Here is a 27783-nt window from a genome sequence, read left to right on the forward strand (position 1 = left end):
TAATATATTCATCTGTGACTTGAGTGCCCTTAAAATGCTGTAAGAGAAGGAAGATGTCATTAGCTTTATTTAGATGTTCTATTTGATAAATAAGTCCCTACAGGAGTCCAAGTGTCTTGTTGTGTACAACATGCATTACAGTATCTAAGTTGATCAAGAACAAAGCTGGTCAAAGTACAAACCTTGTTTAGTTCAACTGTTTACTGAGACAAAATCACTGATGTATGACTTTTTAGGTAACTGAGAAAACAGTTGCTGTACCTGGGGGGAAATAAAAAAGCGAGAGCTGTGTAATATACTGGTGAAGCAGTTGGGATCTTCTAACATTGTATCTTAAAAAAGAGTTACTTTATTAAATGGTTGGTAGAATGTTGCCATAATGGAGAAGACCTCTATTTGTGACAAGTTAGGCAAACAATGTGCATTTTGTAAACATCTCAAAAACTTGCATATTATTTTAGTAAGCTATATTTGTATATTATGGCTGAGTGTTCAAAAAACAACTTTAAAAAGTTATTTCATAAGCATCTTTCTGCAGTGGACTGCATTTTGTGGTGCTTTACATGAACAGTTTCGATCAATTATTTTCATATCTCTAGAGTATGGGATTGGCAAGTAAATGTATTTACTTAGGTGTGCACCTGTTTAGTTAAGAGTGGTGCTGAACCAATAGTCTACTAGATGGCTGATAAAACTGATTGCTTAAGCCATTGCAAGAATTGTTTTTATTGTTGAACTAAGCTTCTTTACAATAAGATATGTAAATATATATTTGCAGTGTCTTGCCAGAAAGTCTGCCTAAGTCAGTAGATTCTAATAGTCTGAATGAAAGCTTTCAGTACCTTTTATTGTTTTTGTCCCTTCAGGCATCCATTTGTCAGCAGTGATGGAAAACTGGCTGCAATTTGTGTAGACAGTGAGCCCAAAGTTGTGAGAAAAGGACAAACGCAAGTAAAGAATGGGTTTGTATGCCTTCGGCTGACACCTGCTGTGTTGATAGAGATGATGAAACAAACGCTAATCTGAAGAGTATGTATACAGAAACATTAAGCTAGAAATATTTGAGCAAAGGTTTGAGATGGTTATTTTTATAAGTGTGTCAGCTTGTAATAATATAGTTTTTGTAACTGAAAGTTGTTTTTCATTTGACTTCCACATTTAGTATTATTGCATTTAAAAGTTAATGCAGTGCAGTTTAGCTTACTGTCCAGACAGACAGGACATTTTTGTTACAAGACTGAGAGGCATGCTTACCAGTAAACACACATTTGCCTTATGGTATTTTGAAGTTTAACTCATAATACACTGTACATTATGCAACACTGGTTTATTTTCAAATGAAGGGGGTTGGACTAACAATTACTGGTTCATGTACCACCAACAGTGCTTTAGTTACTTAATGTGTCAGTGTACCTGGTACTGCCATATTGAAGGAAGTTACAGTTATGTGAAAATGCAAGTACACCCACTAATCAATTCTATGGTATTACATATAAGAGCATAACTAATGGTCGTCTAACCATCATTAAGTCCTAAACTTAACTAAATCTAAACTGAAGTGACAAACAACACATAACAGGTTTTACATTGGCGTTATTTGTTAAACTAAAATAAACTACCAAGAGCTCTTTGGAAATTCTAAAGGAATTATAGTCTTGCATGGCAGACATGGAAGAATCCATACATATCACATTAACTGAATGGATGATTTACAAATCTGAAATTTACCAGAGTGTTGAAAAAGCTTTACGTCTGATCTTAATTTGACCTTGTCAGAAGGCAGGTGTAAGTCAGTCACTGATGAATGGTCTGATGTGACTAAAATTTGTCTTTGTTGTGTAGCGCAAACAATATTCTGTAAATCCTTCTGGAAGGAGTAATTCTGGACTTGTTAGCATGACACTATAGTGTCAGTTAACCAGTCATGCCATGGGAGGAGCGGCTTTAATAAAATAAGGCAAATTGATGTTGAAAAATACAGAAAAGCTTCAAGCAGTCTTCATATCATATGATTAATTATGTTTTCAGTTTATAATTACAGAGATTTTGTTCAATAGCAAAACTATCTGTATTCAATGCTTCAATATTCTGTATTAACAGTGAAATGTGAAAGTCGCAGTGATTGAATGCTGTCATGATAATTCTCCACCCTCTTCATGATAGCCACACTACAGTCTAATACACATACGTTTATTACTTGTGTTACTATTTATCTAGTACTCGCTCTTCAGCATAATCTGCAGAAATTGCATTGTCAATTTATTTGAGGAAAAACAGACTTTAGTCATCTTGATTGCAGAAGGTTTTTTATGAGTGGAAAGTGTTTGGATGGGGATGAAAAATAACTTTTGTTTTGAGAAAGAGACTTACAATATGTAGTCTGTCTGGTTGCTTTAATTAAAATTTAATATTATTGCTGAACTTTTCATATTAAAGCAGAAGCACTCACCACACTGTTGTTGCTATGCTTGGGATTTAGGATTGAGTCCAGACAAAACTGTGTTTGACCTATGTGTCTGGATTTGTTTCGTCTGATGTCCTTCCACAGTTCAAACACTTAGACGTCGCATCTTTAAATTGCATCAGTGTGAATGTTTGTCTTCCTCTGCTTGTATGTGCTCTGCATTCTCCAATGAAACAGTATTTAATTCATGGTGATTTCCTGCATTCTCCTCTTTGTGCATAGGTAGGATATTTCACCCTCTTATTCTGTGTTGGATAATACCGTACAAGGAAAACAATTATAAATTTTACAAAGGTAGCCTGGCTCGAGCAGGAACATAATTTAACTGGTGCAAACAGACAACCAATGCTGAAAAGAATCCCTATACTCAATCTATTTGCTTCCTTTATTTTTTTTTTGCTTGAATAGTTACTATATTTTCTGGTAAATTCCAAATTTAAACAGTGATTATTTTTTAATTTATATATATAATTAAAAATAATAATAATAGTAATAATGTAGAGTTTTACAATTTTCTATACTCTTATTTCTCTTCAAATTCTTATGGCCTGCTTGCTGTTTTTGGATTATGGGAGGCAGCCAGATTGTAATAATGATAATAATAATAATGCAATTTATTTATGTAGTGCCTTTCCCATTCTCAAGGTGCTTCAGAGTCTCTGAAAAAACAGGTATATGTAACATTGGATATAAATGTTTCCTAAATAGAACACTAAAACCGATAGATACAGGATATACAAAGCATTAAAGAGAATAAAAGGCAATAAACCATAGTAAAATACTAAAAGAAGAGCCTAACAAATAGCATCATTTGTGATATAACACACGCATACAAATTATACTGAGAATCTGGACAGAGAGGAAAACTGAAAGAGGGGACAGAAAGGCAGGTTAAGTTAAGTCTTCCTGAACAGATGCATTTTAAGTTATTTTTAAAAAGAATGAATGGAGTCCGCTGACCTAATTAATTTAGGGACGTTGTTCCAGCTGAAGGTCCTGTCACCCATAGAGTGCAGGTTAATGTCAGGCACAGGATGGCCAGAATTGGAGGACCTTAGTGGGTGAACTGGAGCAAAGTGATGGAGAAAGTCACTGATGTTGTCCGGTGCAAGGCCATTTAAAGCTTTCTAGGTTATTAATAGAATTTTATATTCAATCCTGTAAGACACAGGGAGCCACTGGAAGTGAAGCAGGATGGGTGTTATGTGCTTGCTGTTGCTGATCCGTGATAGAACTCTTGCAGTAGAGTTTTTTTTTAATCAACTGGAGCTGTGATATAAGATTAGAAGCAGTAGGTGGTTACAATAATCAAGATGGGATGTGATAAAAGCATGGGCAAGTTTCTCAGCATTAGAAAAGCAGAGGAATGAGCGAACACGGGATATGTTATAGAGGTGAAAATAAGTTTCCTAATGTGGTTTATGTGAATGGAATAAGAAATTGAGAACTCAAAAATGACACCAAGATTCATTGCATCAGAAGGTCTGATGAGATCATCATCACCATTATCCTGTGAAAACCTCCACTCAAAAACAGAGGAATGGAGTGTTGGGGTTCCAAGATGAGACCCAAGAATCAAGATATCGTGACTCCCTAGGATTACATTTTAAAAGGAAAAAACTAATGTATATATTTGTTTTCTTTTTTATTTTAAGATGCTTTCGAGATTCAAATCTTATTTTTGAAAAAGAAGGGTGTGGAAGTAACTGGGCTTATGGTAAGTAAGACTGAAAAGTCAATACAACTGCTGTATCATTTCTAACTGCTAATCTTCATTCTCTGTTGTTTATTCTTTCTTACTTAATGCTGGTAATGAAATGTACATATGCTGATTTTCTGTGAGTTTCTGAGCATGAATACTACTAAGTTTTGCTCCTAAATTTATCTAATCCACTTATACAGTTTGTATTGTACGAAGTCAGCACCTGTCCCATAGGCATTAGGTAGAAGACAGGTGCCAGTCGACTTCAGTGCATACTTGCTTGCACAAAAGCAATTTATAACTGCCAATGAACCTAGTATTCACATGATATTATTATAATAATATTTATAATGTGATGATTGGTCTTTTTAATTTAGATTGTGTTCAGTTTTTCCATTATTCAATTGGTTGTAAATGGATAAGTGAAAAATTATTTTGTATTAACAGGCTTTATTTGAGCCTTGGTCCTACTATTACAAAATAATAATTTATTGCATAAATGGCAAAACACATTATTTTATGTATATGTAATTTATATTACCTTCTGTCTTAAGGAAGGTCCTTAACCTGCAATTGCTGAGCGCTTTGAGTAGTGAGAAAAGCGCTATTTAAATACAAAGAATTATTATTATTATTATTATTATTATTATTATTATTATTATTATTATGTAATTTCATCACATTTGAGTTACATGGCAAAATTTTATCCATTGAATTGATAAACTGTTATCAATGGGAATAGTCTCATGCTGCCCCTTGAATATAACAATGATGTAGAGACTTGGAAATATTAGGCTGTCAAAGTCAGCTTATTTTAAATAATAACCAAAGATTTACATTTAAGTAGTGAGGGGAATTTTCACAGATTGTGAACACATTCAACACAAGCTGGACAGCAACTGCAGTCTCACTTCTGTGACATGGCAGGACAAACTTTTATTTTCTCATCACCATGGCAAGACATAAATAAATATGTCTTTTAATATATAAGACTGTGATTGGTTATTTTAAATATCTTGTCCTCTGATTAAAGAATCCGTAGAAATACATATATCTCTATTACATAAGAAAATCCTGGGACAAGATTTTTTTAAGAGATTTTTTTCAATTTCCGCAAGATGAGACTTTGACCATGAGGTTTTTTCAAGTCACGCCGTCCTCTCAACCATATTCAACCACGCACATGGTACTCTCATCTCTCATTTGTGTGAATGTTTTTGACAAACGTTGTTCCTGTACTCTCACCTCTTATAAATTTTTAATGTTTTCCTCCCTTTAAGTTCCCAATTAAAGAAGACATATTATGTCCAAATCTTATTGAAGAATTTCATCCTGAAGGGTTATCAACAGAAAAAATGAGTACATGAGCAATCGTAGCAACGAGAAACAATGAAGTCAAACGAATTAATGCCAAAAATGACAATCGGTTACACGGCAAATTGGTTAAATGCGTATCAATAGACTATGCTGAAACAGTTGTTGGTGATTGTGCGGATGATGAAAACATCAACTTACAATATCCCAATGTCACGATTTAAGTCCCAACAGAATTAAAATTTAATGCAATATTGACCAAAATTTAATTAAAAAAATTGTTTTTACTGAAGTTTAACAGTAAAAGTGTAAGTTTAAAAAGTATTTGTTTGTTAATTTCAAATCCAAACAAAACAAAATCGTATAAATCAACGAATAACGCTAACGCAACATGAAACATAATTTACTTTTAAATTATTACGTTTTACTATTATTTAATATGGTTAATTGCTCACTGTAATGTAAAATAGTTCTATTATGCATATGTAACAATTCCCATGAAAATAACAAAATTTAAATTGTACATCCACATCCCCATACACGAGCAGTTGAACTGCAAAGTGGCTAGCATGTGGCACCAGCCCCAGAGTTGACAAGTGAAGCAAGCATGGGACAAAGCCCCCTAGTTTTACATATTAAAATTTTATGGGTCCTTAATGACAATTATTCCAAAAGTCCTGCTAAATATGAAAAAATTGTCATATATATGACATCCTGAAATATTTTTTTTTCTGCCAAATATCAGCCTTTAGTATTTTTCTTGTTTGACAGAGATGTGATTTAAAGAGAAACAGAGAACAACAGAAATTTGACAAAAACCAATAGGGATCAGCACTTTTGGTGAATAGCCACTGATATTTGTGATTTACTTGGATGGCAAAAATAAGTGCAATCAACAGTAGGAAAAGTGAGCCTACCAATTGTGCAAAATGTAAAGAATTTTTAATATACAGTAGATTGTAATTCAGTTCATCATGTGACAACGCATATTCTATTGTAGGTTACCATGGGCCACCTAGCCAGAAAGAAAGTGGACTGCGCCAAAGAGCGATGGAAAGTCTTCGCAAGGAAATTGAGAGAAGGGACTGCTATTCAGGGACAGTACTCTTCCATAGTCTCAGTGGTGGTACTGGTGCTGGTGAGTATAGGAATAGTATGCAAAAAAAAAAAAACCTGATTTGGCAATAAAGAGCAAAATATCTATATAAAGTTTAAAGACAGTTTTCTTATGGCTTGGAACCTGATAAGGCATGTTCAACAAATGGATAAGTTCATGGAGCCTGATTTCTACCATTATTTTTTACATCTATGTTTAAAAAATCACCATGTACCTTGGTTTTATTCCTTCAGATGTAATAAATCATATGTTTATTAGGTAGATGCTCATATCTTGATTTTCAATATTATTTAATTATTTCAATATTATTAAATTAAGTGATTAGAAATGTGTAAAGTGGTGGATAAATTTAAGCTAGATACTAGGTTGGAGAGAGGTTGAAGTACAAAAAACAAAGAAGAGTGACAGCATTCACACCAGACTATTCTAGACATAGTGACATGTTTTGGGATATTTAGAACAGTTGTGAATCTTCCTAGGAAAGGCCAGCTTACCAAAATCTCTCAAAGGGCAGAGCAACCGCTCATTCAAGAAGTCACAAAAGATCCCAGAAGAACATCAAAGGATTGCAGGCCTCTCTGGTCTAAGCTAAGGTCAGTGTCCATGACTCCACAATAAGAAATACAGTAGTCAGTAAAAATGGGATTCATAAAACATTTTGGACAACTTTGTACAAATACTATTCCTCAATTAAAGGATATTTCTGAAAGATGAGGAAAAAAAGTTGTTGAAGCTTACCAATCAGGAAAGTGCTACAAGCCATTTCTATGGCACTAGGACTCCACCTTTGCACTGTAAGAACCATGATCTCTAATTAGAGAACATCTAGAACAGTGGTGAATCTTCTTAGGAAAGGCTGACTTGCCAAATTTACTCCAAGGGCACAGCAACAACCCATCCAAATGACAGTAAGCCTCTTTAGCCTCAAGTAAGGTCAGTGTTCATGACTCCACAATAAAAAATAGACTGAGTAAAATGGGATTCATGCAGCTTTTTGAACATCCTTGCACAAGTATGACAGATTTGTGGTTAATGTAGGAAAGCAAGAACTTCTGCTATCCAAGAATAACATTAGTGCTCATCTCTCATTTGCAAAGAAACACATGTATGATCTTTGAAATAATGTTATATGGACAGAAAAGTCACAAGTAGAAATTAATGAACAACACAGGTCCTCCTGTGTCTATTGTAAAGCTAGTACATTGTGCAGCAATAACGACACCAGACTATAATAAAAAATTGGAAAGGTAATGTGATGGCGTGGGGATGTTTTTCTGGCTTGGAACTAAGAAAACTTTTCAATATTGAAAGAAACACAGATTCTGCAAATGCCCAGAATCTTTTTAAGAATCGTGTAAAAGTGTAATTGGGTTATGTTTTCATAGTTTTTGGTTGTAGTCCTACTGCAGGTTTATAACATAATGGCTCATATGAAACAAAATTGACGTTTTGGAGTAGTCCAGTCAAAGTTTTGACTTCAACCCAGTAGAGATGCTGTGGTAGGAGTCAGAACAAGCAATTCATGCTTGCAAACCTACCATTGAATCTAAATTTAAGCGGTTCTACAAAGAATAGTGGGCTAAAATTCCTCAATAGTGATATAAAAGACTGATGTCAAAAATAGGAGGTATTTACTTGTGATTATTGTTACTAAAGGTGCCACAACTAAATACTGAAACTATGTGAGGTGTTACTTTTTCACATGGATAATAGCAGTGTTAAATAACTTAGTTCCTTGAATAAAGAAAACATTGATTTTATAAGTGTTTTGTATGTTCGCTTAGCTTCCCTTCCTGTAATACTGAATTTTGTGTAAAGGTTTGAGGCCAGTGATTGTGTACAATATGCAAAAACAGAGGATATTAGGAAGGGGTAAATGTATTTTCACAGCATGTTAATTGTTTGCGCTGATTTTAAATAAAAATAAATCAAGATAAAAACTTACATTAATGTCATAGAGAAGATATTCTATGGAAGTTATTTTGTAAATTCTATTTACTCAGAAAAGCACATTGCATATAAACAAAGTGGTCAGTCAAAGAAAGGATTTTGGCAAAATAAATGTATTTAATAAATCTAACTCAGTTTCTTTGCTGTGTAGAAGTTTAGTATACTTTTGTAGAAGTGGATGTTTGTAAATTTTAGTATAACATATAAAGCTGCTCTTTATAATTTCTTTGATGTGTAAGATGACACAGACCTATGTTTAATAAAAGTTCTTAATAGTGTCATCATGCTAGGCTTCCTTATTCGTCTGTTCCATATGTTATTGAACATGCTGGTAATAACAGCATGCATTTTTCTAATTGGCAGGACTTGGTGCTCGCTTGTGTGAAGATATCCGTGATGAGTACCCAGTGGGTTATATTCTTACAGTGTCTGTGGCCCCTCACAAGGCAGGAGAGAGCCCCTTACAGCACTACAACAACTTACTGTGTCTATCTGCCTTGCAGAGGTACAGTATTTATTAGCCTGCTTTAATCTAAAATGATATTATTATTTTATGGTGCAGCTTTTTGGACAGATTTTTACAGACCTGACAAATGTGTGCTTCTCTACCTTGAAGATATGAAAGTGGAGGTACTGTACAAGATAAGGTGGCCTGATAATAATAACATGATCAAAGACAATTAACTTGTTAGAAACAAGGCCCCCTCCAGATTGCCAGATGACCTAACACACTCCTCTTTTGCTTTTGGAAGGAAAGCTGTAGTACTTGCAAGAAAAAAACACTAGACAAGCAGAGAACATGCAGATTTCACACAAGAAGAGGATGCAGGATATGAACCTAGGACATTGAATATACAGTATAAAGCTGCATCACTAAACAATATCCCAGTGTGTGCCAGCCCTTAATGATGATAATGCAATCCTAAAATTTAATTTATTTAAAAAAAAAAAAGAGCAAGGTATTCAGTTTAGATTATCTTCAGGTATTGAATATTGGCTTGTCACTGGCATGAACTGTGGAATGAGGTAGTCTAATGACCAACCATATCAGTTTGTTACTTATTTGACCATGGAACCACCTTGATCTTATTCTTTTTTTTCTGGTTTTATGCCATCTTAAGTGTTTTTTTTTTTTGTTTGTTTGGCCTCGCTCACCAGCGCCCCCCACCCACCTGACCTGCGATACGCTCCAGCCACTTCGCACTCTGCCGCTCGTGTATGTGGATTTTACTTTCTCCAAACAACAAGTCTTTTAATTCTCGCAGATATGCCTCTTCATTGGGAAGAAACACTAGTTTTCCCTGATGGCAACACAAATTAGACGATCTACAAGTCCCAACTTAAAGTTTAAATACAAACAATATATTTGATCTCTTTTCACTGTTCCGTTATTTTACAGAGTAATAACTTCCATTTATTTGTGCAAATGTGATATTTACTATCATTTTTTTGAGACTTTCAAAGTTTAGTACTTTCATTATTTCTAACCTGCTCTGCATGTGTATCGCACCTATGTTTTTGAATTCTTTATGATGTTCTACTTTGTCATCTACTCTTTGTCTTTTATTTCCGGCCCCCGGGCGTGGTTAAATTTCTTGGCACAATGTCTCGTCTCGCGGGACATGAAAGTATCTCTCTGAAAAAGTCGCGTCTCATCCCAGGATTGTTTTATTATAATAGAGAGATGACATGCATGCATTGCCAGAATATTATATTTTAGAAATGTAAACGGAGAACTTAAACAGTCAATGAGAGCCATTTCAGTCAGGGTAAGGAGACTGAAATGCAGTCTTGGAAAGAGAGCCTGTCTCATGTTAAAAAGCAGTATATAAATGTAGCCTATAAATGAATTGTTTCATTATATCCTCTGGTACACATGTGTGGTTTGTGCATCAGGTCACAAACGACTGTTTTCATTGTTACAGTTCAGCAGGATATCATAAACTCCTACACAACTTAGAAGGAGGCTTGGTTTTAAAGAAATTTAAATAGATGCCCTTTATAAAGATTAAAGTAATGCTATAGTATAGTATGGGATTTTCTAAAATGTTTCGCACAGTTTTGTGCATCTGAATTTTTTTGTGCATATGTACATTTCCACTTTTGTCAATATGCCATATTTTAGTGTGAGTTCTACGCATGGCATTATGCATGAGGCCTCTGGTGTTTTACAGCTTTAAGAAACTGGGTTATAATCCTGGACTGGTCAATCTCTGCGTGGAGTTTGCAAGCCCTCCACATGTAGTCTGTGTTGGTTTTTCTCTGTATAGCCCAGTTATCCTCCCACACTACAAAGACATACAGATTAGGTCAATAAGCTACTCTTAATTGACCTAAGCGAATATAGGCAAATATGAGAAGTCCAGGGTTGGTTCCTGTTTTGTGCAAGATGCAGGGTATGTTCCAGTCCCATTTATCAATTACTAACCAAACTTGACAATTAATGGATGGATAGATAAATTAACAATAATACACATGTGTTTATTAATTGTATTTAAGCTTTGGACAAGTTAAGAAAAGATGCCTCACAATTCCACAGAGCTCTGTTTGAATTCTGGCCAAGGAGTTTCATTCATATCTTGTTTTTACGGGTTTCCTCCCACATTGCGAAGCCATTGAGGTTAATTGGCGATGGAGGCTAGCCTGGTGTGACTAAGCATTGAGTGTGCATCTTGACGGACTGGCATACATTACAGCTTGATTCCTGCCTTGTACCTCGTTCCTGAGATGGAATGTGGGTCCCTGCAATCCTCTAACTGAATATGCAGATTCAGAAAATAAATGAATGAATGGACAGTGTACAGTATATAAAATGGTTTGTTTTTGTCACTTTCCAATGTTAGATATTTTTGATTTATCAGGCACTGATTAATAATATCATTTTTGACTACAGGTACATTGTGTCTCTTTTCTGCAGTTCAGTTATAACCTAAAGTAATTAAACCTGTTTAATCCAATTCAAGATCATGGGACGCTGGAGCCTACTCTAGCAGTATTGGGTTCAAGGCAAAGACTAGTCTTGGAGGAGGACCCACAACATTACAGGACTCGTTTTTTTACACACACACATATAGGGAAATTAAGACTTTTCAAACAATGACTGGACTTGGGGTTTAAACCCAGGATACTACATCTTTGAGACAGTAGTACTAACCACTTTGCAGATAACCTTTCTTTTTTAATATATAATTTTAATAACCGTTGAGCTCCTATATTCCACATGTAAATCATAAAGTGATATGAGTCATGCCCTTTGTGTTTACCTTCAGGAGTGCAGATGGTGTCCTTTTGGTCTGCAATGACCAAGTGATGAATCAGGTGCTTTCTCCACTGAATCGAGGAGGAGCCATTTCCACTAGTCATCAGCCACAGGCTTCCATGTCAGTAATGAATACACATATAACTTCCTGTCTGGCTGGCCTGCTATATCCTGTTAGAAGCCTGAGGACTGGCAGGTAAAACGAGTACTTTCACCTGAAATCATAATTGCAGTGTTTTCATTTTGCTTATTATTTGGCTGATTCTTCTTTCCAAGCCATCTTGCAACATTTGAGGTGCTGTAGTTACATTTCTTTTGTTTTTTGAATTGGAGCACAGGCAAGTGAAATGACTTTCTCATGGACACACAGTGTCAGTATCAGGATTTGAACCCATATACTTAGTGTTTGAAGTCCAAGAGCCTTCTTCTTTTTCAACAAGAACATGTTTAACCTCGATTCAAGTTTCTAAAAATTACTTTCTATATGGATGTACAAACAAAGCAAATTTTAAGAATGCAGTATTAAAGCAAAAATTGTAAAGACTAGGGAAATGTGCCTCTGGAGTGGGAAAAGCTATAACTTTGCGAGATCTTTTGAAAGGGACATAAGCCACAGTGAGAGGAGAGTCTGAGAGAATGTGCACAATATTCCAAAAAGATGCTAGAAGGCAGGAAACCCCACATTATGTCAAATAACCTGGCTGTCCTTATCTAGAGAAAGAGACAGGAAGATGGAGGCTGAGAGACTGAAGCTTTGATTGTTTGTAATGAGGATAAAAGACCCTTTGGTTAATAAAGCTCAGCACATGAATCCAGACTAGTGTGAGATTAGGCTGTGCCTTGAAGAGTGTCAGTATAGTCTACTTTCAAGACATGGTTCTTTTAAGATGATGCAAGTCCCAAGCATGTATGAAAGTTAGGGGCCGCTAGATTGAAATATGGCTTGGTGTCCACATATAAAATAAAAGACAGGTTGGACCCAGAAGTGATTCAGTGACTTGGACGTTTGTGACCCTGTGAAAGATTTCAAATTTTCCCAAGCTTAGAGGTTCATTTAGGCTAAGGTCAAAGTATAAGCTGATGCCAGAGTTTACTGGCATGAGGAAGACCAGCCATGATGCAGTAAGGTATGTGAATTATGGGAGTGTTTTTGTGATTTTTTTTGAAGTAGGCAAGGGAATGAACCACCATAAAATGATAAATTGCTATATAGACAGGACCTGAGAGGTTGTAAGTTAAGTTGTTTTGGTGTTTATTTGTTACTTTTCACTTTACGTTTATACACCTCTTTGTTTTCATGTTTACTAAGCAAAACTATTTTTGAATGTTTTTGCCTCCAAGTCCTTATTCTGGGTAGCAAGTTTGCTACAAAAGTTCCTTTCCATCTGTGATTTCTAAGACACATTGGATAACAGCTTTGAAATGGTTTAGCTAAATAACCTGAACAGTATTTCTGCATTATTTTGATAATTGTTTTTAATTATTTCTGCATTGTTTTTATTTTTTAAATTTTACAAATGGTGAAACTAAATTAACCTTAGATTTGAACCAGATTTAGGCAAATAACAAAATAAATGTCATAAAGGCTAACCAGAATTTTGACCTGTCTTAATTAAAAAAAAATCTACACCCTGAAAACATTAAGTGATTCCAGAGACTCTTTTCTATCTGTATTTTTTTCTCCATTATATAGTGTTATGATGTTTAGCTAGAGTGATTGAATTTTAGGCCTATTTTTGTGTCTTTAATTCCATAGTGGAATCAGCCTTGGTTTGGAACCCTGGGAGCTTATAAGATCTGTATGTCCAGTCCCTGCTGCCAAATTCTTGCAGAGTAGCCAAGCCTCTACTAGGTAAGTTTTTACACAGTTTTATTGTGTGTGCTACTGAAGGACAAAGTCTCCTCCATTCGAAACATTTAAACAGCAAAAAGATACTTCCAGAGACCAAGTGTTTTAAGCAACAAATCCTGAATTTTGAATTGTTTTCCCCACTTATGTGTTGCTACTGTTGTATGCTTTACAGAGGTGTTATTCCATGGGAAAGTCTTGCATCCTCAACTCTGAAAGCTGTACCACGTCATTCTTCATCTGGAACATCTGTATCCTTTATTTCATATCATTCACCTTTCACTTGCACTGCTGTGTTGTGAATAACTACAGTTATTGTAACACATTTCAACCAATTTTATCCCGGTGTTGCAATGTGTGTATACAGTGTTTGATTTTTATTTTATAAAATCATGCAAATTATTATAGTTTGCCTTCTTAACTTTTCTGTCCAATCAGTATTGCAGCACAGCAGTTCTTGCCGTTGCACGAGGGGACCAGAGTGGCTCTTTCCAGCATAACCTAAATCATGTTCTACAAAAGTTAAAACAGGGTCATCGCTGCCCTAGCTGGAACCCTTTCCCTATTGACTACTGGACAGGTTAGTGTGTTTAGTTTACTAGGGAACATAGACAAACCAAAAACAGAAAACAAATTCAGAATTTCACTGAGTGGTAGTTGTTCCTGGGCAGTGGTTGTAACTCTAGGTTAAATGTGTAGCTTAGTGACTTTGGGTATACTGTGATGACATCCTTAAAGCAAATAACAGTGAAGGCAAAGAAAATAAATTTAAATTGTTGAGTTCTTGGACTTTATAACAGATATATAGCTTCCTGTCTGGCTGGCCTGCTATATCCTGTTAGAAGCCTGAGGACTGGCAGGTAAAACGAGTACTTTCACCTGAAATCATAATTGCAGTGTTTTCATTTTGCTTATTATTTGGCTGATTCCTCTTTCCAGGCCATCTTGCAACATTTGAGGTGCAGTAGTTACATTTCTTTTGTTTTTTGAATTGGAGCACAGGCAAGTGAAATGACTTTCTCATGGACACACAGTGTCAGTATCAGGATTTGAACCCATATACTTAGTGTTTGAAGTCCAAGTGCCTTCTTCTTTTTCAACAAGAACATGCTTAACCTCGATTCAAGTTTCTAAAAATTACTTTCTATATGGATGTACAAACACAGAAAACGAATTCAGAATTTCACTGAGTGGTGGTTGTTCCTGGGCAGTGGTTGTAACTCTAGGTTAAATGTGTAGCTTAGTGACTTTGGGTATACTGTGATGACATCCTTAAAGCAAGTAACAGTGAAGGCAAAGAAAATAAATTTAAATTTTTGAGTTCTTGGACCTTTATAACAGATAAAGCCATGGTTCTGATGGCCTACTATTTGTTTCGCTCAGGCATTTTTCAGTATTATAATGTTTAAGGCTAAAACTCACAACTCACATTAAAGAATCATCAACAACAAATCAAATGAAATTAATAATATATTGAACAATTATTATAAAAGTAAAGTTAAATCGGACTGTGCAGCTGCATGAAAAAAAAAAAAAAAGAAATAGAGTATGTGTTCAGGTAAAGTACCATTTCCGGTTATTGGATTTGGCCCAAAAGTTAATACAGATCTACAATTATGGTGTAATGACCACATGCCACATTTCATCCATCTGTCTAGCTCAGTTTTTGACTTACCATGTTTACACACACAGACATATACATAATTCCAAAAAACGATTCATCAAAATTTTGAGGTCATATTTTTTTTTATGATTACTGTACTTTCTCTATACTTTGTGTGCAAAGTGGCAGGTGAATTACTGTCAACAAAAAGCAGGCACCTGAGGAATAAACTGTAACATTACTCACTTCGTGATTTTTCTGTCCATACGGTAAAGGATTTGTTGACCACCACATTCCAGTTTAAGGTGTTTGAATTACATCTTGATGTACAACAAGTGCAAAGAAAGGCAGCATGTAAATCACTTTCTATTCCACAGGCTTTACGCGCATATTCAGCTTGCTCTATCACTGCAAATGCTGTGTAAACACCCAGCCTCCTTCACCAGCTGCTGTTCACTGGATGAATATGTGCATCTTATTGCAGATGTTGAAGGACGCCAGCCTTCTAAAGAAGTATAGTCAGCTCTGTCCTCTCTTGTACAGAGCATCAGTATTGGCAGTCCAGTCCAATTTATCATCCTAGCTGCACTCCCAGGTATTTATAGGTCTGTACCCTGTGCACACAGTCGCCTCTGATAATCACAGGGTCCAGGAGGGGCCTGGGTCTCTTAAAATCCACCATCAGCTCTTTTCAGGTATAAGTGGTTTGAGTCGCAACATTTAACAAAGTCCTTGATTAGGTTCCTATACTCCTCCTCCTGCCCACAATGTCAGACCTGCAGTTACCGAGACACACCTACTGAGGTCTATCTATAAGATAGTCTACGATCCATATCACCAGGTATGAATCTACTCCCATCTCTGTCAGCTTGTCCCTAAGGAGCAGAGGTTGGATGGTGGTGAAGACGCTAGAGAAGTCCAGAAACATAATTCTTACAGCAGCACTGCCTCTATCCAAGTGGGAGAGGGATCGAAGTAGCATATAGATGATGGCATCCTCCACTCCCACCTTCTCCTTGTATGCGAACTGCAGAGGGTCGAGGGCATGTCAGACCTGTGGCCTCAGGTGGTGAAGCAGCAGCCGCTCCATGGTCTTCATCACATGTGATGTCAGAGCGACAGGCCGGAAGTCATTCAGCTCATTAGGATGTGATACCTTTGGGACTGGGGTGATGCAAGATGTTTTCCAAAGCCTCGGGACTCTCCCCTGTTCCAGGCTCAGGTTGAAGATGCGCTGTAGAGGACTCCCCAGCTCCAGTTCACAGGCCTTCAGCAGTCGTGGCAATACTCCATCTGGACCCACTGCTTTGCTGGCACAAAGTCTCCTCAGCTCTCTACTCACCTGGGCTGCTGCAAATGTGGGTGGGGATGTCTCTCCTATGCTGGTATCAGCAGAAGGATAGGTGGAGGGTGCAGTACTCCGAGGTGAGAGTGGGTTAGGGTGGTCAAACCTGTTAAAGAGGTTGTTCATTTGGTTTGCTCTCTCCACGTCTCTCCCGATGGTGGCACCCTGCTACGAGCTGCAGCCAGTGATGATCTTCATCCCATCCCACACTTCCTTCATGCTGTTATTTTGCAACTTCTGCTCCAGCTTTCTCCTGTACTGCTTCTTTTCGCCGCCCTGTGCTGGACTCGGAGTTCCTTCTGCACGCACACATGCTGATCACCGACTTTAAAAGCCCTTTTCTTCTGGTTCAAAAGGCCCTTGATGTCACTTGTAATCCATGGCTTGTTGTTAGCATAGCAGTGTACTGTTCTTACTGGAACTACAATGTTCATACAGAAGTTGATGTAGTCAGTAGTGCAGTCAACAACCTCCTCAATGTTCTCACTATGTAACCCCTGCAGGATATCCCAGTCCGTAGTTCCAAAACAGTCTCTCAGAGCCTGCTCTGCCTCAGGGGACAACTTCCTAAATGAGCGTGTGGTTGTAGTGAGGCTGAAGCAGAACCAGGTTATGATCTGCTTTCCCAAGTGCAGGCAGCGGGATGGCGCTGTATGCGTCTTTAATATTTGGATACAGTAGGTCAATAGTCCTATTTCCCCGGGTGTTACCATCCACATACTGAGAGAAGGCAGGTAATGTTTTGTCTAATGTCACATGATTAAAATCTCCAGCGATTAGCACAAGCGCCTCAGGGTGCTGTGTTTGTAACTTAGCAACAGCGGAATGGATGATGTCACCTGCTATCTCCACATCCACCCGAGGAGGGATGTAAACAATAACAACAATGATGTGTCCAAGCTCTGTGTGCAAGTAATAGGGACGGAGACTTACGGCCAACACTTTGATGTCCCTGCAGCAAGTGGAGATTTTGACGTTTACATGTCCAGAGTTGTACCACCTTGTATTTACATAGAGAGCGAGTCCTCCTCCTTTCCGCTTCCCGCAGGTATTTGTGTCTCTGTCCGCTCTAACTGTGCTAAACACAGGTAGCTCCACGTTAGCATCTGGGATGGTAGTTGTTAGCCACATTTCACAAAAACACAACAAACTGCATTCTGTGTAGGTCCTGACATTTTTCACCAGCGCGGCCAGTTTGTCGATCTTATTTGGTAGTGAGTTCACATTTCCCAGGATCACAGAATGCACAGAAGGCTTATTTTAAAATCATCATTTTATTATTATTAAAATTATTTTAGTAAATTATTATTTTATTTCAGTGAGTCTTTCCAGCTACTTTAATAGTTTTGTTTAGTTTTTCATTTTGGTTTTGTTAATTTATTTCAGTTTATGAAAATGTTTTTGTAATAACAGTTTCAGTTTTAATTTTAGTTTTCGTTAACTATAATAACCCTGGTGGAAAATAAGTGTAAAATTTAGGTGTATGCATTACTTAAAAGGAATATAAATAAGATCAATAATAATAATTTACATTTATATAGCACCTTTCTCACTACACAAAACGCTTTACACAAAGAGTGGTGAGTACTTCAACCACCACCTATGTGCAGCCGCCAAACGAATGATGCAGTGGCAGCCATTTATGTGCCAGTCTGCTCACCATGCATTAACTATTAAGTGATGAAGGGATGTGAGAAATAGTTAGCCAATAAGAGATGTTTAGGGGGCCAGGATGACCAGACCATGGTTGGTAATGTAGCCTGGTCTTTGGGAAACACCCTACTCTCTTCAAAAGACACCCAGGAATCTTTTATGACTACAGACAGTCAGGACCTCGATTTTACATCTGATCTGAAGGACAGCACTGTTTTTACAGCACAATGTCCTTGTCACTGCTCCGGGATCCACACTCAGACCACAGGGTCAGCACCCCTGATGGCCTCACCAAGTACTCTTCCAGCAGCAACCCAGGCTTTTCCTGGCTGTCATCTAAGTATTGGCCTGGTCGACATGCTTCGCTTCAGATAGATTACCTGTTCTATATATCATATCACAATAGGACCAAATACAAGATGTGATGACCTAGAAAGTTTTGTATACTTTATTGTGGCAGTTTAATATAGCTTTCTTTGTGAAAGGGGTCACTTTGTGAAGAAACTGAGTCACCTTTGCAAAAATAAATTTAAAACAGAAAAATCTGTGTAGGATCATATGGCTTAAGTGTATAGTTATGTAATCTGAAAAGCAGGGGTTTTCATGCCTTAAAATGCAGCTTGTATGATTTATAATTAAAACTGATCAAAAGTAATGTCTGATTGTAGCTGGTGAGACAGGAAGCCCACAAAGCTGCCAGGACTTTCTCCACCACTAAGCAGTACTGAGGAAGCAACTTCACCTATTAGGCTCAGTCTGTAAAAGTATGGAGAACACTATACTATGCACACTTGTAATTTTTAGACATTGTGGACAAAGGCAGTTGAATCAAAAAACTGCAATGGAAAAAAGCATTTGTCCTTACTTAGCCCAGGTTTTTAAATAACTGCTTATTTTTATGAATTAATCTGACTATTTTGTGATTGATGAGTTGAACACATAGCTAAAAGATTCTTCCAGCAAGTTTCAGCAAACATCCTTTATTATCATTCCTGTATTGTAAAATTAGAAAATATAACAAATGCTTATATCAACAAATAAAGTTAAAACTAGCATTCAAAAATAAGCAAGCATTCCATATATTAAAGTCTATGGTAACATAATATTGAAACTGCTTTATTATTGAATTAATGTTCTTCCTTTAATAAAATTATAAATATACAAAAGCCATTTGTATGCACAAATCATGCTGATCATGCAATATGGAGGCTCAACTTGTTTAAAAAAACATCTAGCTAGATGTTCAATTAAAACATATTATTATATGAAGGGACAGAGAGTGGAATGACAAATTTATTACGACAGTTAAGTAGTACACATTTCTCCATGTAAAAAGTCATTGCTTCTTTGATCTCAATAATTGCTTATGTCACCTTTTAAATGCTTTACTAGTGACCATTGAGACTCCCACGGTGCTGCAGGGGAATTTAGCCCCCTATCATCCCTTGTAAAATCCGTTGCATTTGCAGATTTTTTTGTGCATAAACTGCTTCTTTCAGGTCTTGCCAGCAAATTTCCAATGTACTTATCTCTCAACTTTTTTTGCATTCTAGAAGAACACTAGTTTGTGTTTCTTTTGGATGAACTTTGGTCCTACTGTGTGTTGATGGAAGACTATAGTGTTTCCAACATGACCTTGTAGACCTGGTAATAGAAACTCCTTAAAACTTAATAAGTTAATAGTAAATGGTGTGTTAATAACTTCACTCTAATATCTCTAATGAAAACAATAAAATTTTGGGCAGCCTATACTAATACAGTACTGATTTTATTCAAAACAGATCAGTATTTACTAGGGGGCAGCAAATTGTTCACATCCAGTTATATTGCATACCAAACACGGGGCGGAGTGGTGGCTCTGAGGCTAAGAATCTGCGCTGGTATACTGAAGGTTGCCGGTTTGAATCCTCTTCACTGCCAAAAGAGATCCTACTCTGCTGGGCCCTTTAGCAAGGCCCTTAACCTTCAATTGCTCCCGGAGCGCTGTACAATGGCTGACCCTGCGCTCTGACCCCAAGGGGTATGCGAAAACTAACAAATTCCTAATATGAGAAATTGCATAAGGCAAAATAAAGAACAAAAAACGCTGTTGTCTTTCCTTTTTCCCCCCCCTAAGACTTTTTCCTGTACAGTATATATTTACAACCAATGAAAAGATCAGAAAGTTCCCTGTGAAAAGCATGTAATAATCCATAATCACGGATGGGGCAAAATTCTTTTTACAGCACAGTAAATGTTAATAATTAGTGCAGCTTTAATAAGCTTCAGCTAAAGAAACATTATTGGTTATACAGCTTTTTATACAACTTTCATAAATCTTCAACAAACTTTTATGTGTTTAGCTTGTTCTTTTAAGATTTTTTTTTTATTGGAATATGTGTGATTTGAGAATGTTATACTGTGTTCCAATACTTGTGGAGGGTAATGTATATGGAAGGAAAAAAAATGTAACTTATTGTCCTCTGAAAATCAGACTTTGACAGATTGTTGTTTTTGTTAGTTTACCTGCTGGACTGTCCTAAATTTGAGTCACATGGTGTCTGTGGTTTCTCCTCTTGTGGGGTATGGTTGGTGTTCCTGTGCCCTTCATCTCTACCACCTCTTAATGCACAAGTCTATAAATCACCAACTGCTGGCTGGCTTGGGTTATTTCTGTTGCTGTGCCTCATTTTCTTTAATGATTTCACTTTGTTTTGGTCCTTTATATCATGGACCCTCTTCTTTGTCTCAAAAGATGTCCTCTCAGATTTATCCTCTGTACTTAATCATTGTAATAAATCTTTTGATCCCTTGGTGCACATGTCCCTACCTTATAGCATTAATAATTAAAGTTCACTTTTCATGCACATTTATTAACACATCTGAGGCAAAGCCTGAATGAACAAAGATTTGCAAAAGTTAAATGAAATGTACAAGGAAAGAGAATTCATTCTGAAACTATTGGTGGCTTTATTTTGTATCTGGAAAAGGTCTACTTGTCATGTGTTCTTAAAAAAATAAATAATATTAATAGAACCCTTTGTCACCCAAGTTTCGAAATGGCAGAGTTACACTGAAGAGCTACTAAGAAGCATTTTCTGTTCTTATTTCAGATCCACAAGATGTTGTCAATGCTAGTCCATCCTCCCACTCGCTCACCGTGTGCTCTAATCACAGCAGCGTGGTAGACTTTCTTCAACAAGTGAATGAACGCGCTCAAGAGATGTTTAAAGCAGGGGCTTATCTACACTGGTACAGGCGGTACAGCTGCGAAGATCTGGAATTTCTCCAAGCTTTTGAAACTGTAGATGGTATTATAGCTGAATATGTCAAGCAAGGGTAATGGATTACAAATAATCTTTTCTCAACTCGTGTTTTTTGCACTGTTAACAGACCCTACAGTGCCATTTCAGCAGCAAGGCAGGAACCAGCAGCTCTGAAATAGTCCAGGATGAGTAAATGTGTGCCAGGAAGTAATGGTACCTTATCCAGAGTTGCTTCCCACTTTGGGCTCATGGTTACTGAGATAGGTACTGTCTCCTCAGAGTCCTGAACTAGATAGTTTTTTTAGAAAATTGTTATTGGAAAACTTCAAGCAAAAGTTTATCAGAGTTCTAATCTAGAAAATCCATTTCATTGGTTTAAAGGGAAAATTGGCTTGCCCGTTATTATCAATACTTGGCCATTTTTCAAAAGATATGTTTTTACTTTCTACAAGAGTCAATTAATTACCTTCCAACTGCCATGTTGTGGTAATTTGGCAAGAGGTCTATCAATAAAATATGAACAATTGGCAAGCCTTGAGTAAAGAGCCTTCTTTAGAAACCTGTAACATTTTCTTTATTAGTAAAATGGAAAGAGAATATACTCCTCTTTAACATTTAAATTAGATATAATTGGATGCAAAAAAGATAATTCTTGTTAAGCAACATACAGTATATAATTCTCTGTAGGATATGGCATTAACTGTTGCTCACTTCATTTGCCTCCAGCAGGAAGTATTTTCTTGTTTTTGTAGATGGTTTTATCTTAAGTAGAGAGGGATTATTTTATTTGTTTTGGTTTACTTCCATTCAGTACATTTTTCAGGAGTTTTACAAAATATTTTATAGTCTACAGATGGCAAGGTGATATAAATGAGTAGCAGTAGTGTGTTACAGAACTTAAGACATTGGTGCCTTCTGTCAGTTTACATGGGTGGTCTCCTAGAGTCGGAAGACTTTCTCTTAGGCTGGCTTCTGCCTTGCACCCATGGCTGCCCACACAGGCTTTCATATAACCCTCTTTTTAGAATGTGGAAGGACTTAAAAGTTAGTTCTCTACAAAGGTAGAAAATCAGAGATGGACTTTCAGTAAAACTGAGCTATAAATTTTGGCTGTTTTACTAAAGTTAATTTCTTTTCAAAATTGACTATGTATAAAATTTTTAATAATATATCTTAATGGTCTTATTGCAGATGGATAGATCTCTTTATTATATATCAAAACATTTTAACTCCAAGTATTCTTAATTTTGTATTAGAAACAAAAACACAATACTTTGTAGAGGTTTATTTTTTTAATAAAGCTGAGAAAATTTACAAGTAACTGTTTCTCATTCCGTGTTCTGCTTGCTCAGTAATTTTCTTGGTTATGTTTTTCTGGGATTGACAACCTCAATGGGACAGAGAGCAGTCAGAGTCTCTTGAAGAGTTTTGAGTTTTGTCACAAAGAAAAGCTTGAATTTCTCTGTCCTTGCTGCCCTGAACTCTGTTTTCAAGTAGAGAGGACCATCAGAAGGCTGGATCAAAGATAAGAACCTATGATAAAATAAGGGAAAAGACAGAAAATACGTCATTTTAAAAAAGTATCCTGTTGACAGCCATTGGCACCTGCATACACCAGTAGTCTATTTAGGTGAGTCTTAATTCAATTTGACTTTATTCATTGGACTGATTTTGCAAATTCCTTCTAGCTAAATTTCTGTAGCTATTTTAGGTTAATTAGAGGACTTGGGGGACTTTAAGGACACCAATTTTGAGGCATTACCACAGATTCTGCTGGGACTCTGACTTGATGTGCACACAAGTACTATTTGTGCTAGTCGTATAACATACCAATCAGACCAAAATCTTTCATTTTGACGACTAAGTACTACAAGCTGCACTTTACTCCATTTTAATATTATTCTGAAGGTTTTTAATAAAATTAATTTTTATCAGTCTTTTGAAGACATCACAGTTCCATTTTGTTGTTGATCTGAAAATGTGAAACTGCTGGAAAGTAAACACAGAATTGTATCATTTTTATATACCCTACGATTCTAGTCATAAGATAAGCAACTGCCATTGTCAAGTCCTGGAGAATAAAACTGTCATTTCTGAATCTGCTGACTGTTTTAAGTTTTATTTCATTTTGATCAAACAAACCATGATAAACTATAAAGGAACTAATTCACAAAGGAATTTACAGGACACTTGAGGCAATGTATCTAACTAATGTACAGAGGCAATTTACCATACATTAGAAGTATCCTCTCTTGCAGACTAATACTTTATGACCGAAATACACTTGTACATTCTTTCTGTATTGTACCAGTAATTTATAACCTTAACGCATCTGTTTTGTTATCCAAGTGCTTTTAGTGAAAATGGTTAGACAAGATTTATCACTTAATGGTAAAAAGAAGAAGAGACCGTGAGAGACTGTATAGATACATACATTACAGGATCAAACCTTTTGGGCAGAGCCCCCCACCACAAGTACAGCTAGCCAATCATATGTGTGTAATGTTGTATGTTCTGGAGTCACATGTTTGATTTTAACTTAAATACAGCTCATCAGAAGGACCAAAGAAAACAATGAGTGAGAGTGAGAGACCATTTCATTTGGACGTTGCTGAACGTAACTTATGCATCACTTATGTATCAAAAAGCCACCCAAGAAAACATCAACCGTTGGCATTCTTGGTTTTTCAGTAAGTTTTCTAAGAGAATGTATATTTCCAGACTTTACTATCAACTTTACTTCCTTCTGTTAGAATTATTATACTTTAATAAATGCCATGTTGCTTTTACGTTTCTCTACTTTGTGTTTATATCTGGTGTGACAGGAGTAATAAACTTAACATTTGGGTAGCTGGTGCAGGTGGTGATTGCCATCTGCTCATCCCTGAAGGGTTTATCAAGGCTGAGAAATCACACAAGATACTGTTGGTAAGTGGCATATAACCAAAAGGTGTGCGAGCCTTCATGTGACTCGGGGACACCCTTTGTTGTTAGAGACAGAGACAGTGGGCCTTATGTGGAGTACTGAGAAGTGACATTCATTTTAGGTGTCACTCATTCATACTTTTGTGGATGGGATCCTATGTAGAATACTAGAGAGCACTGGCAGTTGGGCATCAGTCATATGTAATGTGTGTGTTCATTTTAAGATGCGAGAGTGGTGGGTCTTACTTATCCCTCAATCATACACATCCCCTCCAACTAGAAGTCATGTAGTAGGACAGTCAGGCGTTTAAAAGTATGCTATGCATTCCACCCTGCCATTTTCCAAATCCACCCATTTTATTACAGTGTTGGGGACCTCTTCCTGGAAACATCAGGTGTAGGATCAAAAAGAACTTTGGGTAGTATGCCAGTCCACTGGGCACATTTTGATCAAACAATTTCTTACATGCAAATTTCTGGTGCTGGGAAAAAAATGTGTAAATGCCACCCAGTGGATAATGCTGGGACTTAAAAAAAAAAAAAAAAAACAGGTCTGTGAAACTGTGAGGCAGCAGCACAAACCAGTATGCTGTTTATGCAGTACCTGGAGAAAATAAGTGGTACTTGTATAATAATTAAGTGTTGAATTATTTTTCATTGGCCTCTTTGTAATTTGAGAATGATGATGGTGTCATGGGGCAGTGCAGCTCTGGTGTACATTGATCAAACCCTGCACAGGGACCGTCAGTGTGGAGTTCACATGCTCTCTGAATGGCTTTGTGGGTATTAACTGATGTTCAGACCTTCTCAAAAGCTGGTATTTATAAAATACATGTTTGTTTGTTTGTGTGTGTGTATTAATGTGCCCCCCAGTGGAGCGGTGTCCCTTCAGGGTGATGTTCTGCTTTACCTGCATTATTTCTGCTTTAGGCCCAGTAATTCTTGTGATGTTGCTTTTTAGAGAATAGAAGAAGTCTTTTGTCCCTGAGTCTGCTTGTGACTATGTATGTGCGCCAGGTGTACTGGCTTTACAGCTGAGACAAAACTTTAGTTACTATTTCACACTAACCCAACACAGCTACTCAATAACTTTCACAAGTCTGAAAGGACAACTCCATTCATTTTTTTTTTTTTTTACTTACTCTATGCCGTTTGTAGTGCTGTCTGAGAAAAACCTTTATTATTGTGTTTTCATGAAGAAGACAAGATACAATTCCTAACACATTGGGCTTTATTTATTGGGGGCCAACAACAGCAAACTATATCAAAACATCCATGAAAAAAATCTCAAGTTGCTTGTTGTGTTGTATAAATGCCCACCATCCCGGACACACACAGTTTATTGTTAAATATACCGTTTAATGTTCCCATGAATAAACATGGAGTGTGCTCAAGCACTGAAGACCTTCCTCTCCACCTCATTCATTGGTCAGACACCCTGCCCAGTAGCTGCTTATTCATTGGCTAACAGGGCACCTTACATCATATCATCATTGGAGAGCAAAATGTGAAGTAACGGAACGGCAGTAAAAAATTATCAGGTGGCAAGTATGTGCACAATACAGTATGTGTGCATCTCCAAGGTGCTTCAACAAGCTGAAGGTCAATTCAGCGGTGCAGAAATACGCCACTGTGGCTTAATGGCCAATGAATGAGGGAAGAGAAAGGTTTTCTGTTAAAAGCTACATCCTGTTTGAAAGCACTTCTCTTTCTTGCATGAAGGGGTTTTCCAGAAGTTGTTTACCAAAATTTTATCCAAAATAAATGTTTGCAACAGGGTGAGCTTACAATTGGATGCCAGACATAATTAAGTAATTTAAGACTTTTTTTTCGTGGATGTTTTTGTATTACTAGCTGTTTAGTGGTGGTCCCCATTCATGCTCATTGAATCAGGAATACCTATTATCTCCTTTCAATATGCTGTAAAAACACAAGATTAAATATATTTCTTGGGCATCAGAAGAAACAACAATGGGATGGGAACAGTAAAAAAAAATGATCATGTTTGGGTGGAGTGCTCCTTTAGACAGAAAGACTATTCATGGTATATGGACAAAATAAAAATCAGACAAAAGGTCAGTGGCACCTGTCATTCTGGAGGATTTGTTTTGTTAATAGCTGCTCCATCAGCCCACTCTCTATCATGTTAAACTGATTCTCCACTGACCCAAAAGCATTGACATCCATCATGTTGATGACCAGGGGTTTGCCAAACCTAATTAAAAGAAAAAAGCAAAGTGTAAAAGAGACAAGCATTTCACACGATATTTGTTGTTTAGGCACTCGTGAATACTACACAGGTATGATTTCTGAAAAGTTGAGCATTTGTGGATTTTGATCTTATACACATTGGACTAAATGGATTGAAGCTCATAAAACTAAAAAAAAAATGACATAAACATAGGACATAAGAACAGCAGTAACCAGCATTATAAAATAAACTGCAGGCACCACAGGGTTAGAGTTAGGGTTTTTTTTTTGACCCTGTACACAACTCACACTGTGACCATAACACCAGGACATGTCACTTTCAGAAATTCTCAGGTGATTCTGAACAAAACTGATGTCCATTATGAAAATGCTGCACATCCTCTCAATGAGACACTAGCACTGAAAACCTTTAGTCAATTAATCATTCAAGAAAGGTTACTGGAGCTCCCTTACACCTACGATAATACACCTTTATAACGTTTCACTGTGACTTTCCTGCTGTTTATTTATATTTTCTGAACTATGTTAGTTAATCAGTATTTTATTTGTCGCAAGAAAGAAATTTAGCTTTTAATAGAAGCTCAAGAATTATTATAACAAGTAAACAGTGGTAAAAAGCTCAGTTTGCCCCTTTAGACATTTCTATCTATCTGTCTGTCATATAGTGTTCTATCTATGTCTATTTGTCTGTGTCTCTGTCATCTATTTATCATATAGTGTGGTAACTATTTATTATATGGTGCCTTACACTATCTCTGTGTGTCTGTTTGTTATATAGTGCCTATCTAACTGTCATATAGTGTGGTATCAATGTCTATTTGTCTGTCAGTCATATAGTCTATCTATCTATCTATCTATGTGTCTATCACATACTGCCTTTCACTATCTTACCTATCATACACTGTGCTATCTAATTGTTGCATAGTGTTTTTCACTATAAATCTATCTGTGATATACAGTGCATCCGGAAAGTATTCACAGCGCATCATTTTTTCCACATTTTGTTACGTTACAGCCTTATTCCAAAATGGATTAAATTAATTTTTTTACTCAGAATTCTACCTACAACACCCCATAATGACAACATGAAAAGAGTTTACTTGAGGTTTTTGCAAATTTATTAAAAATAAAAAAACTGAGAAATCA

At 36.6% G+C, this 27783-nt stretch overlaps 2 protein-coding genes across 4 annotated transcripts in view; one reads left to right on the forward strand and one right to left on the reverse strand.

Annotated features, from left to right (window-relative positions):
• The window catches only part of LOC120515808 (tubulin beta chain-like), a 54498-nt gene extending 30899 nt beyond the window's left edge, over positions 1–23599 (forward strand). For all 3 annotated transcript variants that reach the window (XM_039737127.1, XM_039737128.1, XM_039737129.1), the window contains exons 3-11: positions 867–962; positions 4120–4181; positions 6481–6618; positions 8911–9052; positions 11817–12002; positions 13563–13658; positions 13831–13906; positions 14094–14235; positions 21349–23599. In XM_039737127.1, coding sequence (XP_039593061.1) covers positions 867–962; positions 4120–4181; positions 6481–6618; positions 8911–9052; positions 11817–12002; positions 13563–13658; positions 13831–13906; positions 14094–14235; positions 21349–21578 — 1168 coding nt within the window. In that variant the 3' untranslated portion in view covers positions 21579–23599. The remainder of the gene's footprint in view (positions 1–866; positions 963–4119; positions 4182–6480; positions 6619–8910; positions 9053–11816; positions 12003–13562; positions 13659–13830; positions 13907–14093; positions 14236–21348) is intronic.
• The window catches only part of LOC120515521 (IQ motif and ankyrin repeat domain-containing protein 1-like), an 80425-nt gene continuing 75507 nt past the window's right edge, over positions 22866–27783 (reverse strand). The window contains exons 14-15 of the mRNA XM_039736581.1: positions 26513–26641; positions 22866–23034 (exon numbers count right to left, since the gene is read on the reverse strand). Coding sequence (XP_039592515.1) covers positions 22866–23034; positions 26513–26641 — 298 coding nt within the window. The remainder of the gene's footprint in view (positions 23035–26512; positions 26642–27783) is intronic.

Source organism: Polypterus senegalus, chromosome 15, assembly GCF_016835505.1.
Source record: "Polypterus senegalus isolate Bchr_013 chromosome 15, ASM1683550v1, whole genome shotgun sequence".
Lineage (NCBI taxonomy): Eukaryota > Metazoa > Chordata > Cladistia > Polypteriformes > Polypteridae > Polypterus > Polypterus senegalus.